The 17,143-nt window shown below is 51.3% G+C and overlaps 6 protein-coding genes across 6 annotated transcripts; 2 read left to right on the top strand and 4 right to left on the bottom strand.

The window, feature by feature from the left end:
* Nucleotides 1–1,043: 1,043 nt before the first annotated feature.
* BJY04DRAFT_226802 (putative alpha-L-rhamnosidase A) lies at nt 1,044–3,354 on the bottom strand (the record flags this gene model as incomplete). Its single annotated transcript, XM_073718497.1, has 4 exons — nt 1,044–1,916; nt 1,967–2,484; nt 2,539–3,099; nt 3,306–3,354. The coding sequence occupies 4 exons, from the start codon at nt 3,352–3,354 to the stop codon at nt 1,044–1,046; spliced, it is 2,001 nt and encodes a 666-aa protein (XP_073572812.1).
* A 187-nt stretch (nt 3,355–3,541) lies between these two features.
* Nucleotides 3,542–6,055, top strand: BJY04DRAFT_226800 (transcription factor domain-containing protein; the record flags this gene model as incomplete). Its single annotated transcript, XM_073718496.1, has 4 exons — nt 3,542–3,646; nt 3,700–4,242; nt 4,276–5,210; nt 5,275–6,055. 4 exons carry the CDS (start codon nt 3,542–3,544, stop codon nt 5,882–5,884), a joined length of 2,193 nt encoding a protein of 730 aa, XP_073572811.1. The 3' UTR covers nt 5,885–6,055.
* A 1,235-nt stretch (nt 6,056–7,290) lies between these two features.
* Nucleotides 7,291–8,478, bottom strand: BJY04DRAFT_206630 (bZIP transcription factor; the record flags this gene model as incomplete). The annotated part of the gene is made up of 2 exons (XM_073713737.1): nt 7,291–8,021; nt 8,061–8,478. The coding sequence occupies 2 exons, from the start codon at nt 8,476–8,478 to the stop codon at nt 7,291–7,293; spliced, it is 1,149 nt and encodes a 382-aa protein (XP_073572810.1).
* Nucleotides 8,479–9,620: 1,142 nt separating this feature from the next.
* Nucleotides 9,621–11,741, top strand: BJY04DRAFT_216712 (uncharacterized protein; the record flags this gene model as incomplete). The annotated part of the gene is made up of 1 exon (XM_073715834.1): nt 9,621–11,741. One exon carries the CDS (start codon nt 9,621–9,623, stop codon nt 11,739–11,741), a length of 2,121 nt encoding a protein of 706 aa, XP_073572809.1.
* A 1,975-nt stretch (nt 11,742–13,716) lies between these two features.
* BJY04DRAFT_185526 (uncharacterized protein) lies at nt 13,717–14,241 on the bottom strand. Its single transcript, XM_073710785.1, has one exon. The coding sequence runs from the start codon at nt 14,186–14,188 to the stop codon at nt 13,862–13,864; it is 327 nt and encodes a 108-aa protein (XP_073572808.1). The 5' UTR covers nt 14,189–14,241; the 3' UTR covers nt 13,717–13,861.
* Nucleotides 14,242–14,673: 432 nt separating this feature from the next.
* BJY04DRAFT_31651 (GLEYA domain-containing protein) lies at nt 14,674–15,826 on the bottom strand. The gene is made up of 2 exons (XM_073720118.1): nt 15,491–15,826; nt 14,674–15,434 (listed from the first exon to the last, which is right to left on the bottom strand). The coding sequence occupies exons 1-2, from the start codon at nt 15,648–15,650 to the stop codon at nt 14,848–14,850; spliced, it is 747 nt and encodes a 248-aa protein (XP_073572807.1). The 5' UTR covers nt 15,651–15,826; the 3' UTR covers nt 14,674–14,847.
* Nucleotides 15,827–17,143: the final 1,317 nt, after the last annotated feature.

The raw sequence follows: 17,143 nt of genomic DNA, 5'->3' as shown, positions 1-17,143 counted from the left end.
TTCTGGCACTTTCAGCCCCATCGAATCTCTGGCTGAAACAACGTCTGGGGGCGGAGGGACCATGTTATGGTAAGCAGACCCGTTATCTCGTTGGTTTGGACACGTCCAAGCGGCATTTCCGCTGCACAATGATACCATCCGCCAGACTGTCACCAACAAGTGCTTGCGGCGCAGTCGCCGCCAAGTGTCCGAGCGACATTTTACTGTAGGGATTTGGCTCCTATCTTGCTATCAAAAGGCTAACGTTGAGCGAATCGAAGTCGTTGAGAAAGACATTCGTAGGAAATCGAGCCCTATCCCTTCCAACCTGGCACGCTTGGCTATAACTAGTATACAGCTCGTCGCGGTCAGTCCTCCAATTCCGGCCGTTCCCCGTCAACTTGCAGATTCATACTCGTGTTTAATTGAGAACAAGCGTGACTGACCCCATGGAGGATCCCAATGCTTGTTAGGAATGACCAGCATGCTAGAAAGTGCTAGAAGAAGTTTCTTTCGTCGAGGATTGGAGCGGGAAGGGCAAACTTGAAATCGAATTCAATGCGCCTAGCTTACCAATGTGGTCTCTCGAATCTAGATCAAAGGCAGTGCAAGAAAGGCGGGTTATTGAACGCCAGGTTTCATTCGCCGGCAGCAAAGACGACGTCTATTGAATCGACTCAATAGCCCATCTCTCAGGCGGAGAGTAGCCATGGACCCCAACATTGACAACATTGGGGCCAGGAGGATCTGAAAATGACAATGCTCTTGCGATATCTCCATGTAGGTCACACTTGAGAACGAAACCCCATTAGAAGCACACAGATTGGTGAACGTGAAGAGAATGAACGATGCAGCTAACCAACCCTGTTGGAGTCCCATTGGCTCCCAGAGCGCTGAATGGTGCTACTCAAGGACTCAGAGGTCTACACACGCTTGTATGCTTACTTGCTAGCATATAGTAAGAAAACGGTATGTTTTATGCGAAGCACTAGAATCCAATCATCCACCGTCACCAACCACTACAGAAGCATAAATAGCCCGATGTGACGCTCCAACCAAAGCTATTAACGGCTCGGCCTGAATTTCCAACACCCACCCTGCACCCCTTTAGTCTCTATCCCTCCTCTGACTCGCACTTTCCGTCCCCCATGCACAAGCCACCCATCCTGCTGCAATACAACCGACCCAATCGTACCCCCAGGAGTACAAAACTCAAGATCTTTAATCCCACCCGTGCCATCCGCCCTGATCTCGATCGAAAATCTGCCTTTCCCGGTCCTAAACCCCGTCTCAATCCTCTTCAAATCCCCAACAAGCGGCTCGACCCGCCAGCTAGATCCCCCGTCCTCAATATGGATCCCACCCACATAGCTCGTGAGAAGATACGTCGGCGCCGTAGACCACCCATGAGCATGACTGATGCGGGAGTACTCCCTGTATGCCCGGTACACAAGACTCCCGTCCGTTGAATACCCTTCTACAAAGGTTGAGTTTGTCATCGGCTCGCCGTCGAGCATGTATCCCCATTGTAGACGGATGAGGTCTAGTGCACGACTGGCTTGCTTGATCTGGAAGTTTGCTTCGCATTCAAGACCGCTGATGAAGGGGGAGATTGTTGTGCCGTAGGCCTCTGGGGCTGGGGCGCCGTATGGACCCCATCGGGATGCGAGGGCGTCGGAGATGGCAAGGGATTGGGAGGGGGTGGATGTGAGGTTTGAGAGGATGGCCCAGACGTTGCCGTCTTGCGGGTGGAGGGTTGTTGTTTCGTTGTCGGTGTAGAGGTTGGCGGCGGCGTCCCAGTGGTGTGTGAGGGTTTGGGTTTTGATGGTTTCGGCGTAGGTTGACCAGGTGCTCACGGCTACGGCGTCGTTTAGAGAGTGGGCGAGTTTGGTGCCTAGGTTGAGGATGTGGTAGAGGATTGCGTTTGCTTCGATGTTCTAATGAGGTCAGTGTTTTGTTTGTGAGGATGAATCAGTGGGAGACTTACATGGCCGCCCATGCCGACTCTTAGCCAGTCTCTATTCGACGTAACATTCATCAAGCCCGAGTCGTCGATATGACTCAATGACCAGTTGATACCTCTTTTGAAACTCGGCCACTTCGCGGCTAGGTACTCATTGTCACCGGAGTATCTAGCATAGTGCCCCAGCGTGATGAGGTTGTGGAGGTGGTACGTAAACGAGATATAGCTGTGTTTTCGTCCCTGAAAGTCCCAACCAAGATACGGTAGCATTCCATTGTCATGTTGCCCATAGAACAGAGACTCAATTGAGTCTCGGAGCGGAATCATATCGTATGTGGAAACAGCTACCGTCTGGGCTTGGACAACGAGGTCACCTGGCCAAACCAAGCGGTCTCGTTTAGCGCCATCAACAAGGCAAGCAGCTTTGGATTCGCAGACTGTCGTGTTGAGCGACCATGTGTATGTTCCTTCTGCCGTTCGGCCACCAAATTTCGATTCGCCTGTTGTTGGGTCGATGGTGTTCATTTGCGCCGTGTATGCACCTAGTACAGTGCTTTAGCTTTATTTAAGAGAGTGCAGTGGGGCTCAAAACATACCTGCGTACCATATCCGATTCAACAACTCGTCATCACTGTGGAAGTACCCCGTGTAATCTCTCGGGTCACGATGGGGAACCGGTGTGTAGTGAGTCGTGAGGGAGCGGAGTTTGATTGCCTCGTCAGTGCTCAAATTGACTGACAGCGTGACAAATCGGAATCCTCCTCGAATCCTATCCTTGGGTAAGGTGTATCTACCCTTGCCATCCTTCACGTTGAGATAGATCTTCTCGCCTCGTCCACCATCTGATTGACCATCGCTTGAGTTCGGGCTAATGAAAACCGAGGATTCGGAGAAGGTGATACCGATGAAAGCATCTGCAGGCTTTCCTACCAGACCCGCAACGTCGATAGAGAGTAAGCCCCCTATGTTCTTGCCGTAGTCGAACGTCACCCAGCTATTCCCACTAAAAGTGGCAATCCCTCTGCCTCCATCCAGTAGGAAATCTGCATGATGAACAGTACCATTAACCTCCCTAACAGAAATAGGCTTCAGTGTCCTCGATTTGGGCGCAAGGATGTACTCTTCGTAGGGTATAGCCGTCGTAAGAGCACAGCAGGCTAGAGCCGAAGCTAGCTGGTACAGCGCTTGGAGTCGCATCCTGGAGAAGATTGAATCTGTTTTTGACCAGACTAGCTCAACACGAACCCCATGATCTACTAGAGCCTTGGAATTCTTTTATATGCAGCCTCGGTGAAATAGCAGCCGATATTTAGCCTGACGCCAAGTGCCAAAGATAATACCCCAAGGCCTCCCCGCGTATTACCCCCACAAACAACTACCCCAACGGAAATTGCAGGCGGATTTCGGGGCATTGCGCTGCCCAGGATCTTCTATTTCAACCGAAGGGACTTCCTGCCCAGGCAAGATATGCTCTCTGCCACCTGATTGGCTGGTTCAGTTGCCTGGCTCGCGTGACTAAGATCCCCGTCATCTAACTAGTTATCGGACATGCGGACTTCCCTTTCCCGCCCATCTCAACATGTCCAGTCCGAAGGCCCCATGTCCGCTCCAATCCAATCAGACGGTGTGGACGATCAAAGATCTAGTCCTCGTACCCGACCAGAGGCTATCTGCCGCACCTGCGGGAACTGCCGTCGGAGAAAGGTGACTCCTCCTGTTTTGCACCCTTCCCAATGCGCTGACACACCCGGACAAAGGTAAAATGTGACGGGCAACAGCCAGAATGTAAGAAATGCCAACTGCGGGGACAGTTGTGCGAGTATCCACAGGATGCCAGGAAGACCGCCAACCGATCAAAGAAGACGAATGTACGGGCGCTGCAACGGCAGCTCGAGGATCTGAGGGGCCAGATACAGGAGCAGATTACCTCAGAGCAGGCGCGGGAAACTGAAGCCTCAATACATGGCAATCGTGGCCTGAACCAGCCGATTCAACTCGATCATGGACACAAGAATCTGCGCTCCGCAGCTAGAAATGCCCGGCAGTCCTCTACTGCAATACACAACGACCAAAGAGGCCCCAGGCTGCAGACGGCAGCGCCTCACTCCCCAGTCGAACAACGTGTCGATGGACAGAAACTAGCGACTGGCCCTGAGCCCGCGAGAGATGCATGCGAAGTGCAAGTATATGGCGTCACTAGTCTGCTGCAGGACCATGCTTCTCATTCGTCTCTGCCAAACCCACATTCCCAACAGAGTGATCAACAGAATGTCTCAGAGTGTGCTGTACAGGATCGTCTTGTTTCAAACGCCGTGCTAAGCCAATAAAAAGAGATTACGCTATATGTCACCCCGAGCATACTGAAAAACATAGACTTCGACGGCGTTTCGGCAAATCTGGCACTGCATTTGCTAGACTTGCACTGGAATCGTCTACATCTGTTATATCTCCTGACATATCGCCCCGCGATTATGGACAGTCTCATTAACAATGGGCCGTATATTAACAAGCTGCTCCTGAATGCGATCTACCTACAGAGTAGTCTTTATACCGATTGCGTTACTGGGGATGTGCATTCCCGGCCAGAAACAAGCGGACTAAGATTCTATGAACGATTTAAGAATCTACTCGTGGGGTACATTGATCAGCCAAACATGCCGATAGTGGTTGCGCTACTGGCCTGTGGCGCCTGCTTGTTACAATATGGCAAGCAAAGTGCTGCCTGGGTCTACTCTGGCATGGCTCACCGGATGATCTTGGATCTCGGCTATCACTTAGACGGCGTCTCTCCTCAAGGCGAAGCTGAGTTCACTACCTCCTGCATTGAAACGGAAATGCGACGAAGAGTCTTTTGGGGCGCATACGCCAATGTCAAATTTCAATCCCTCTTCCTCGGCCGACCGCCATCTATCCACCAGGATGACTGCAGCATCCCACAACAGTATCTGGATACATACGAGGAGATGGAAGAATGGCGGCCTTATGTAGATCCTCAAACTCCAGTGCTCGATTGCACCACACCTTACCGAGGTCGACCGTCATATGCGATTTCCACGTTCCATTCTCTCCTCCGCCTATCTATCATCGCGGCGCAAATTATAGATTCATTCTACTCAATCAAAAGCAGTAAACGGTCGATATTGGATCACATTCAGACTCGAGGCGAGATCCGCGCAACACTAGCTGAATGGAAAGACACTCTACCTCTCCACCTACGATTCGATCCTAACGTCGACGATACCCCTCCGCCGAACCAGATAGCCCCCCAGTAAGAGCCCCAGGTTCTAGCATAATTGATTCGTGCAAAGTACATATGCTAATTACTACAACAGCACCACCTACTACACCCTGATCATCCTAACCGAGCAGGCATTCCTCTCCGGAACCTACTTCGACCACACGTCCAACCTAACTCCCGCCGAAGGCAGGATCAAGTGTATTGACGCCGCTTTCCGAATATGCAAGCTGATCGAAGCTTACAAGAAAGCATTTACTCTGCGGCGTGTACACTACGGGATCTCCTATGCAACATACAGCGCCGTCCTTGTCCTTCTGCAGCAGAGCGCTCACATTCAAGACGGTGAGCACGAGAAGTACCTTGAATGTATCCAGTTCTTCTGGACGGCGCTGCTAGAGATTGAGGCAGGGTGCAGCCACTCCCTCAAGCGGCCAATGAAGCTACTCAGGACACTCATGCGGCGGGTGAAGGGCGTGGCGGAACGAGTTGACATGGACGGGCCTAGTACCGATGGCAATGGCAATGGCACTGGCAACGGCAATGACCTGACCATGAACAACAATCACCCCACACCTCCCCTTACTGAAATGTACGGTATCTCGGGTCTCGACGGAACGGCACCCGCACATCCAGACAACTGGGACAGCCCTTGGTACAGCTCCATTGCAGACGACACGATATTTGGCATTTTCACACAGGACTAAACCGACAGCAGCATGGACCAAGTGAGTCACTTACTTGACATACATCCAAAAGCAATGACACAATGCCTACTATTCACCGAGGGCCAAATCATCCACCCCCCTTTCCACACCACCCGCTCCCCTCTCTACCGTTCCATTCCTCTCTGCCCTCCCATTCCTCTCTACCCTCCCGTTCAGCCAACTCACATAAGACTGCCAAAACACCGCCGCAACCCCCGTAGCAACCGCCCTCGACCTCGCCGGCACATACGTAAAGTTAACCGCCGTCACAACAGGCCAGTAGAGAAAACTCCTGGGAATACTCTCCGGCACCGTCTGCCGAACCCTCTTCCACGGCACCATCAACACCCTCACCAGAGAGCAGAGCATGAAAGCCAAAGAAATAAACATTAAATAGCGGCGTCTAGAACAGATGGTTCACAATGACCTTCGCACCCGTTGAGAGAACCGCAGAGGAGGGGTAGTTGAACTGCCGACCCAGGAAGAGGAACCACTTGTAGCTTGGCAAGGAGGTTACCAGGCCGATGATTATGCTTCGAAGGGAGCGGTGCGGGTCGTATGTGTCTGGGCCGAGAAGCTGGGCTGAGAAGTCGCCGAGGGAGTAGATCACCGGGGTGCTGCAGAGTTGGGTGGTGTAGGGTCTGTGTTGCTGCTGGTGGGCGTACCAGGTGAAGAAGCGGGTTAGGGGTTGGAAGAGGCGGTTTAGGTTGCGGCGTGTGTTTTGGGCGTTGGGACTTGCATGGTTATTGGGTTTGGAGGAGGTGTAGCGGCGAGAGACTGGGAGTGAGAAGACCGTGCCCGTGCGCTTGAGCGAAATGCTAGCCGTTGGGTGGCGGGAGATGGAGGCTGGCAGTGCTTAAACATTGTTGTTGTATAGGTATGTGTCAGGGTCGTGTAGTGTACAGAGCTGGGCTGCGTGACTCTTGAGAAAGTTCTGAAGTAGCAGAATATCCGGGCCCTGGCTGGCGACTTCTATTGGGTTCGGACACCCTTCGGACTTTGTATTGCCGAACGGGTGATGTTGTTGGGCTGCCTTCGATCATCTGTTTGACTCGTGCAGTAATTACGGCTTGGGTATAATAGCCGGGCAGATGGTTCATATAACTTTATACTTGGATCTATATTCGGGTCGAGTGGCCTACTGTCTGATATCAAACTATAGCGAGCTTATTTGGGTGCTATGGGAGGGGTTGCGGATATCCGGACGTACATGTCCGAGCGAGTCGCTTACAGAAAGCTTGCGATTCCTATCGACGAACTGGGCTGGAACCTTTGGAATTAATTAGGAAGTGATTCAAAGGAGTATTCCCACAGATTTCGAGCATTGCTTTGGGCGTAGGAAGCGATTATTAGGGCTATCACCGGTACTCGAATGGATCTCCGAACATATACACCCCCTCGAATGTTTAGTGTGATCCAAACGAGGAGTGAAACGCCTCAGCAACATCTGCCTTCTTGAACCCTGGAGCTCGCCCAAGTATAACGAGCCCATTCAGCAGTCCTAGCAGGGTTAGAATGACGTTAGTCCAGGACACGGAGCAAGGGCACAACATACTCGAGATGAAAAAGCCCAGATCAAAAGCCCGATTCCCCAAGCACTGGATGTTCTGGGAACCACCGACTCCTTGCTCACGGAGATAGCCCTCCACATCTCGACAATCAAACCACTCCCCATTCATGCCCCAAATTTGTAGTAACTCCTGTCTGTCTCTCTCGCCTCCGGTAGAAGCTGGCAGGATCCCTAATATCCGGCCCGGCTTCCTCATATGCTCAGGATATACCGGCTCGCCGGCGTCATCGTGATTAGGATAATGCGTACCTGCTCCGCCGAGAGTATAGAATGGTAGACCGGCTACCTCCAGCGGATCGGAAGAGCCACCGCTTAAAAGCTGCTGGAGCCGAGGGAGCATTTGTGAGGGGTCTTTGATGCAGGGAACTAGTCTGAACATGCGGTACACTTCGTGGGGGTGTGAGTGGGGGCTTGTGAAGGTTTGATATGCTCGCTCAAGAGCATGTCGCTGTATGCGGCGTGATAGCCGGGATTCGAGATGGGAGTATGTGTGGTCAGACGTGCTCAGTGTATAGGTGGGTGAAGGGGTATTTGGTGTGGTGGGGATGTTATGTTCGAAGTGGATGACTGGTTCAAAGGTACAAAGGCTTGCGTTGCCACTGGTACCATACTGCATGATTTGAGACCCTAGTGCCTCGGTATCGTCAGAAAGACTCTGTTGCATAGGTGCTTGACTTGCTTCACACGAAGACCCACTAGTTGCACCTGGGGGTGGCGTTGCGATCTGGGCGAGGGACTGGCGGATCCGATTTAGTTCCGTGTATACACCAGGATGCGAGAACCGGAGATCCTGGCATTCGGGGCCACCACAGAGATCATTCAGATCCCGTGAGAGTGTCTTGAATTTAGCCTCCAGCTCCTCAACCCGTGCTGTGGCTGCACGAAAGACAGCCTCCTTCTTCACCCGGTAGGTGCGCTGGGCGCGTCGAATCTGGGTCCGACGATCATCCGACAGCACCGCTTGGCTATTTGGGTCTAGACGAGGCCGGCCTGTATGCTTTGAGGCGGGTGTTGTAGTCGGCATGATAGGGTTTGGCTTGGAGCTATTGTCGAGGGGTTCATCGGTTGTCGCCAGTGAGTTTGTCGGAGGAGCTTCTTCCGCCTCTACGGTGATGGACCAGGCCGAAGATGACAATACGTTTCTTTGTATGGACATATTGTGCTGTCGGCTCATACATTCCCGGCTTAAGTGAATTCTGAGTCGCTCAGAGTGGTCGAAGTGCAGGTGGAGAAGGAAAAAAAAGCTGATATTGTAATCATGGCTCCTACCTCGGCTATCCAGAGAACCCTCAACGTTGGGAACTGCAGCGCTCCTAGCAATCAAACAGAGCAAGAACAACTCTAGTTCTCATGAGCTGGATGTAATTTAAAGTGCTGGGGAAATTGACATGTTCAAAGTACGCGAAGGTATAGAACATTCAACCTGGGTGTCGTATAGGAATTGCAGTCCAGAACCTTTTTCTAAGCAGCCCTGGGATTCTGAGAATCAGGAACAAACCTGGTTCGCTGCGCGTAATTTCTGGCTCTACTGGGTTATTAGCATCCCTCTGACGATTCTTACCGCGTTGACCTGGGTCTATTCGGACTATTTAATGCATCTGTCTCGACTAGCCCGAGCATTCATTGGTATCGCGATAGGAGTTGCACAGCCATTGGAAGCCAAGTGAGAGGGCGAGCCGCGTGATCTCTAGCATAGGCTGGCCCTCGGGCTACAGAATATAGCAGGGAGCAGAGGTTAACAGAAGCGAGGGTACTATCAAAAGAATATTGCTTATAGAAGCTTGAAAGGAACCTCACTGTTAGTATACTGCGTCTGTGTCCAAGATGCAAGTTTCCATGATAGAAAATTCAAGAACACAATGATCGTAAGGGCGAGACAGGGCTAGCCTTGGAGCTTCCTAGGTGGCAGTCGAGAAACACACAGGTTGGAAAAAGCAAACCATGCATGCGCACCATGGGCGAATCAAAGCGCCAGCCCACACCTGTAACCTATTGCACAGCCCTATAATATACCTAATAAGCATTGCATTACCCCGCCATGAAGGCACTGCTACCTGAGGCTGACTTTCAGGCGAGCTCACCTACCATCCAGAAAGCTGACTTTGGCTCTGCATCAATCGTTCCCCAATACTCTCATCCAGATATAGCTCTTATTGCCCATCTACAATGTCTGACAAGATAACCAAGACACTAATCGGCTGCCTGCTCGATGTATCAGGCTCCATGCGCGAAGTACTGGAGTCGAAAACGGCAGACGAACGCCCGATCGATCGTCTTCATGCTGCTATTTCGGCAGCCCTACGGGTCGCTGAAACCGAGCTGCAGAGGGATCTGCAAGCCGTGATGTTTGTTGCTGCTTTTGGGCTCAAGGAAGAGCATGGACGCCCATCGGCTGTTGACCTGTGTGGGGTGGCAGAGGCTCTGCTTGGTAACCAGGATGGTGGTCGATCAGGTCATGATAGGCTGATCGAACTAGCAAACACGAGGAATTTGTCGCACATTACTGAGTATATTAGGTCGAAGCTGACGAGCAGCGAAGCCGGCATCGTCCACGCGTACCTCGATGTCCATACCGGCCGTATTGACGAGTTTGTCAACGCGATACCGACGCAAGAGCAGCTCGATGGTATACAAAGTGGAACTAGGGGTACCGGTGCTGCTATCGACAAGTTCGTTAACGGCGCAGTCTCTCAGGTCCCTGTCGTGGGTTCCTATATCCTCGACATGGTCGGGACGGACAATGGTAGAAGGCTCGGTACACACGTCGAGGATTTGATTGTCGATTCTTCGAAGGCCTTGAAACTTGCACATGAGATATGCAGCGACTGGCTGCAACAATTTACCGAGTTTGTTCCTCGCCCTGTGGAGGATGTGGTTCACCTGCTTCAGAGGCTCAACGCGCGCTCTGCTGCAGGCAATACCGATGCCTTGAACAGCCTAGATGAGTTCATCTACGGGGAAACGCCCTTGCAATATGCACTGAAGCAGGCTCTAGCAACATTTCAAGGTACGCCTGTCACTGAAACCCGTCTGCTGCTACTCGTTTCCGATGGAATGTCAACGGACGTCGACTACCCATTGCCTATGGCTCGCGACTTGAAGAAAGCACAAGTCACTATCGCGAGTTTGTTCCTTACCAATCATACTAATACTATCGAGCGGCGACTCTACGATAGAAAATCCAGTAAATGGCACAAAGGTCAGAAATTGCTCTTTGACAGTGCCAGCGTCGTCCCCGTGGACAAGCATCCAATCCCCGTCCTCACTTCGGTGGGCTGGGAAGTTCCCTCGTCTGGCGAGTGCTCATTGTACGCTTCAGTCTGCAGCACGACAGCACTAGATGAATTTTGCTCGCTTCTCGTATCCGCACAGCTTGGTAAGACCGATGCAATGCTGGACATTATCGGCCGCATCAAACTGGACAAAATCATCAACAGCAAACTGGTCGAAACATGCCAGGACCCCTCTGATCAAAAGCAATCAAAGACCTGCTATGCCCATGCCATCGCGGCAGTAATATACATGGCTCTTTTGCGCATTTACCAACCTGAGGGCGTTCATCGCAAGACTGTTGAAGAGATCAGAAACCCTATTCTCAAGTTGTTTCCACCCCGAGAAAACGGACGTGTCACAGAGCAAGTTCTGAAAGCAGCAGTAGCAACTGATCGCCTTCATTATCGTCAGGTGGATGAGGCTGGCGCACGACAAGCAGTACTTCGTCGCCGACCGGTAGTAGCAACGTTCCGTTTATTGAAAGCGGGCTATGGGCAATTTAAAAAACACTTTGAGGACCCACAAACTTGTACCGAGATTCTCACCTACGCTGAAATGGAGCCTTATCACAATCAGTCTGATGGCGGTGGGCATGCAGTGGTACTGTACGCCTGTACCCCGACATCACTCTCTTTCCTGAACTCATGGGGTAAAAAGTGGGGGCAGAATGGCTCTTTCAGCATCGAAAGCACAAGGGTTCTCGAGAACTCGCCCGAAATAGCGAAGATGCGTTTCTATGATGTCTTCTGGTACGAAAACGATCTCTCTGACCAGCAAAGGCAGTGGTACAGGGATAAAACGAAGCAGGATGTGCGGAACTGGACAAGCTCATATCCCAGTTTACTTGAGATCGCGGCGCGGTGTCCTTGTTGTCAGCGCGACTCTCCCGTCGGGGATTTCTCGGGCACTATCTACGAGGCTGTGTGCCCTCATTGCTCAAAATCGTTCAAGCCAGAGCCGGGATATCTGGTGCAAGCTTTGTATGTTCGTGCTGGGATGGGCCATACGGCGTAGTCTAGCGAGCGTACTTGACTTGTATAGAGCATTGCTGGGTACTCAAGCCAGATGTCGAGACTACTGAAGACTATCAATTCCACTGTCGACTTGTCCAATGGCGAATATCTGCTAGCAAGGGTTCGCTGGCTGCTGCATGGTCACCAAAAGTCCAGCTGCTCACAGGAAAGCTTTTGCCAAATAGCAAGTATACCAGACCGGCCGTTGGATGTTTGACAAAACAGCTCCAGAGGTCTATTATACATGCTTTGTTAGTGCTTCTTCCGTGCGCTGGAAGCCAACTCCCTTCAAGACACCGCTCACTCCCACATATCAGGATAGACTATTGAGATTCGTGCTTACACCAGCTACAGGTGGCACAGATCCAGTATACTTACTCCCCCAGCACTCCCTCACCGGGTTATGATTCTAATTCTTATTTCGCTCCTCTAAATTCTAAATATCCTCGAGACACCGCTCTACCCTGCTCCAGCGCGCGCGAGTACTCAGCACCCTGCGAGAACTTTCCATCTCATGCTCGGAGTTCACACTGGCAAGCGCCGCAACTTCACAATATACCGTCCAACATGCAGACCAAAAAAAAAAATGAACCAGCCTGTCTTTTCCGACGTGCCACCTGCACCGCCGCAGACCCCATCCGCGGTGCATGGGAACTGCCGAGTCGGACTCGAGGCGCGGTTGGTATTACTCTAAAATCCCAGGCGCCCTAATGCAAGGCATGGCTAATGACGTCCATGGTATTTCCCAGGTTTGCAATGCACATGTAGGGGCTGTACGTGCTCTGGGGGACTTGCGTGTTTGTCCATTCGTCTTGGCCACATTCGGCCGGTCCAACTCAATCTACGACATTCTGGCCGTACGTACCCTCGACGAGTTACGCGCGTGTCCGTTCGTCTTCGCCACAATAGTCCCATCTATCTCAATCTACGACAGTTTCGCCGCCCGTCCTCTGGAGAACCTACGCGTGTGACAATTCGTCTTCGCCACGATTGTCCCGTCCATATCAATCTACCTCAGCTTCGCTGCCTTATCACTCACGGTGCAAGCCTTTCAACGGGAAGGATTATCCGACCGAGCATATTCGGAGAATGCACGAGGCTTTAGTGGGGTATAAGGGACATGTTTATGGTTGTTTGCGTTCGTCTATCGCGCGTTTGGTACTTGGCCTTTTTTCCCCTTCTTCCATTTACCAGTGTGTCTACCGACAAACAAGCCTTGGGGATAAATTTGATTTAACATCAGGACTATGAGTGCCACGAAATAAGACCCGTCTCAAGTTAGTTATGATTTTACCAAGAAAGTTTTTGGCCCTGTCCCTACCAGTTCACCGTAGAAAAAATCAACTAGGTCGCCATCCCGCCCAGTAAGCCCAATAGATCATTCAAATGACTATCAAGGCGTTTCTTGCATCATGTCCATTCTCAACATCACTAGATCAGCCAATCCACGAAGGGGCTCACAAATCAGTCCAGATTTAATCAGACGCACTGTTGTCATTTTCTCAAGGAATGAACAAGGATGGCGACGTTGAGACGTGATGCTTTATCTGTCGCTCTACCGCCCCCGTTCTCTCCTCTCCTATTTTACCTCGAGTCAGTCCATGGTTGGGGGTTTACAACATCCCGCCCTATAGAACTTGGCTAACAGTACTATCTTAGGTTCCAGCTAAGCTTCGTGCATTGACTAGGATGGACACTTTTCAGGATGTTTATTTCATAGTCTACAATAGCCAGCTGCAAGCTCCTTTGCCCATTTTAGTTCTGTTACGGGAATCTAAGAGTGGTACAAGGAGACTGATCCCTCACCTGCGGTCTGTTCAGTGTACATAGTAGCATCTACCCGACCAGCTGGCAAAGACAGTGTAGTGGATCATTTCAACACATGACCTTGCTGTTCGAAGAAATCCAGCCTTATTTTCATCTGCCAGGCTTTTCGATAACTGAGTTGTTCCTCTCACATATGTACAGAATACCCGTCCTCGCAATTCCCATTCCGCCCACCCACGACAACCCTTGCAATTACCATCACACGCACACTCACACACATACACACAAACATCAATCAACACCCCAAGCTAGAACGCGCGCCCTATCCACTCAGGGCTCTCAATTTTGATTTTCTTAAAAGAATCCTGTACACTTCATACTCTTCCACCCGCCACCCCAGTTACTCTTGCAAGCGGTCCCAAACTGCGACTGCGTTCCCTGGCAGCCCTTCTCCTGGTAGAACGTGCATGTGCATCCCAGGTACCCCTTGCAGTCAGCGATCAGGGCGCTGTTTGTCCCGGAGTAGTCGTAGTCGTAGCACTCGTCGTTGTCGTAGGGCCAGATGGAGGTGAGGTAGTTGTCGCAGCCGCCGTCGGAGTAGTAGTTTACTTTCAGTTCGAAGGCGAGGACAGAGGTTGTTAGGGCGGACAGGAGGGGGAGGAGGGCGAGGGAGGCTTTCATTTTGAGGATTGTGGTTGTGTTTGTGGTTTGGTTGAGTTTGGTTTTGAAGGGAGGCTGTTGCTTGATGATTTATGGCTCGGTGAGGGGCTATGGGGTTTTAAATATTCTTGATTCCACGTATATGTCGATCTTTGGTGAAATGAAGGTCTCAGTATACCGTCGTTACTCAGCGATTATGTCTCAATATACTATATGTTTCTGCAGAATCGTTAGCCTAACCCAAACACGGTAAGATGTATTGTCCAATAGAAATCCACGCAGGGAGCTTGTTTCAAGCAAGAAGTGGCATGACAGTGGAGCTGATACTCCAAGAGGGATAGTAGCGTAGTATGTGGAGATCTTAGGAGATCATTACATGAGAGACCGTAAGCGAGCGGTGAGTTGACTTGGAGGTCGAAGATTAGATTAGATTAAATGGTATGTTGAGCCCTAACCTTTCATGACTCTATGATTATGTTGGTGATTCTATTGTGTTTTTCCCCATACTGATATTGAGGAGAATGAAATGAAGCTAGGAAAGCTGATATGAAATTAAGGAATCAGACGCTCATAATGTGTCTGGTTCTTCAACGTCGGATGAGAATGTGACTCTCATGGTGGTGACCCAGATGCATGCGGGCTACTGAGGTGCCCTTCAACACCCAGCACCATCTACAATCTCAGGGAACAAAAGCACTATCGTCACAAGGCGGCACAAAAACATCCAAGTCCTCCGGATACACCCTCCCATTGGGCGTGGTAACACTGACCCGATTCGCCGCAGGGCCCTGCCCATTCGCAAATATAAACGTGAACGGCAAGAACTCCCCCGCTACAAGCTCATACGCAACCGTATTCCCAACCCCAGAGATAGCCCGCGGCACCGCGGCGCCGTCAACATTCTCATCGCCGAATTGTGAGTATGCCTTCTCTCCACCCCACCAAAAGCCCGCGTTGTCTTGCCAGTTTGGTGAGTCGGCGGCTGTGGGCGAGTGCACGGTGTATACGCCAGGGACAGATGCGAAGATGAAACCCTGGAAGACGACGGTCCACTGCGTGCAGTCTGTTGCGGAGGATTGGCCGGGGAGTTGGCAGACTGCGGGGCCGGTGGGCCAGGTGGGGGATTCGAAGTTGATGTTTCTTGCTAGGCCGGAGGTGTAGTAGCTGCTGTTGAAGGACCAGTGGGAGGATGAGAAGCCGCCGCCGCCGAGGCCGGTGGTGTCGCTGTTGTAGTTGTAGCCATTGATGTATTGGTAGTAGTTTAGGCCTGTTTAGTTAGTGATGCTGTGTGAGGGGACATGTTGCCTGAAGATGAGTATTTACCATCGTGGCTTGTTGGTGTTGGCTGGATCCAAGTTTCCGTGACTGTTTGGGTTTCTGTTGGAGTTGTGGTTGTGGTTGAGACACCCTGTGTTGTGGACGTCACAGTGGTAGTGCTTGACCCGGTATCAGCTTTATATAGGGTGTAGCAAAAGAGAGACATGCGTGATATCGAAGTCGCCGTCAATGCGAGTACAAGGCCCACTAGACACAGTTGGGGGAATTATAGTCACTGTTGGCACCGACGGGCACAGGGTAGGTAGTGTGATCTGTGGAGCCCGCACCTCTAAGGTTCCCAACAGGGCCGGGTAAGGCGAGAATGTCGTTGCTGTGCTGAGGCAGGTAATCGATGTTGCGCTTAGAACAGTGGTCGTAGATCGCACAACAGATACCTACTATGGTCAGAGACAACAATGCCATGAAATGGACAATGGACATACACTTGGAGGGGCCGTCACTGTGATCGTGCTGGTGGCCTGGGAACTGTTAGCTGAGGCCCATTATCAGAGAGATGATACACACCGATGTCACGGTACTGGTAGAGGTCACAGTGTAAATGCCTCCCAGGGTGACAGTAGTGGTCGAGGCACAAACAGGCAGAACCGGAAAATCAATAAGCAAAGGCTGGCCATGTGCTGCTAGGAGGAGCGAGAATACAATTGGTAGCCACTTCATGATATTGAGAAGGTTGGTCGACAGTTTGTTTGGTTGAAAGGAAAGTAAATTCTGACTGCAGAATACAGGTCTCCTCTGCCATCGACTGTGTTCCTTTTATATTCATCCAGACTCAATCACGTCAGGTTCCATCTCCGCTATAGTCAGATGGACACTTCCTACCCCACTTGCCATTCTCGAGTATTGTGATGGAAAGGCATCTCCGGGGTATGCTCACCCCGCGCGTGAGTAGTCATCTCTCTCCTACAGAAAAAAAGAAAGTTCAGCAAGCCATGTGCCTTGCCTTTCCGTATGCTGGTCCAGATTGCTATACCGCAAGTGATCATCTGATTGCAGACCAATTGCGATGAGCTGGCTGTAGTGATACTGCACGTCCGTGCATATTCACCTGCATAACGACCAATGGAAAGCCGATAATCTTGAGAACCGGTTGTTCCGCAGCCGCATGGTCTCGAGCTTGTGCTACATGCACCGTCTGACCTGCATCTGTCAAATCTCCACTTCGTGCAATTGTGCATAGCAGCCCCCAGCATATAACCGCCATTCAGTTGTGAATTCGACTGCTTGCTCAAACGATGCAGCACATAGGCGTCTATTCAGGTCAGATGGGTATATGCTGTCTCGGAATCATGGAATATGACCAGCATTTCAACCTAGTATGAGGAGACCACACAGGTCATACCATTCCACTCAGCCAGCCACTGATCAATTATCAGTTTGCTGGGCACTTTCTCACTCTCAGCCCTTGTGGAGCATGGCCATCACCCCTGCAACACCCATCTACCCCTCCCCCTCCTCACCAGCGACACCTCAATGCCACCGGCAATGTGCTCCATCCTATCCAGGCTCTTCCCAAGAGAAAGTCCTTGCAATGGCCCTGATCCATCTCTTCTACTACTTCCCTCTTGTCCCTCCTCCCGATCACGCGCACGCAACTCTATCCCCTCATCATCCGTATCCACACCCTGGTCCGACGCATTC

Source organism: Aspergillus karnatakaensis, assembly GCF_047715665.1.
Source record: "Aspergillus karnatakaensis strain CBS 102800 unplaced genomic scaffold BJY04scaffold_16, whole genome shotgun sequence".
Classification (NCBI taxonomy): domain Eukaryota; kingdom Fungi; phylum Ascomycota; class Eurotiomycetes; order Eurotiales; family Aspergillaceae; genus Aspergillus; species Aspergillus karnatakaensis.
The sequence above is the reverse complement of the archived record's forward strand: the minus strand, read 5'-3'. Positions and strand labels throughout refer to the sequence as shown.

What these genes read in the sequence shown, in the direction of transcription:
- BJY04DRAFT_31651 (XM_073720118.1), bottom strand. Translation starts at nt 15,650, where the DNA reads ATGTCTCTCTTTTGCTACACCCTATATAAAGCTGATACCGGGTCAAGC. An exon ending in AACACCAACAAGCCACGATG is followed by an intron (nt 15,435 to 15,490) that starts GTAAATACTCAT and finishes CTAACTAAACAG; the next exon opens with GCCTAAACTACTACCAATAC.
- BJY04DRAFT_185526 (XM_073710785.1), bottom strand. Translation starts at nt 14,188, where the DNA reads ATGAAAGCCTCCCTCGCCCTCCTCCCCCTCCTGTCCGCCCTAACAACC.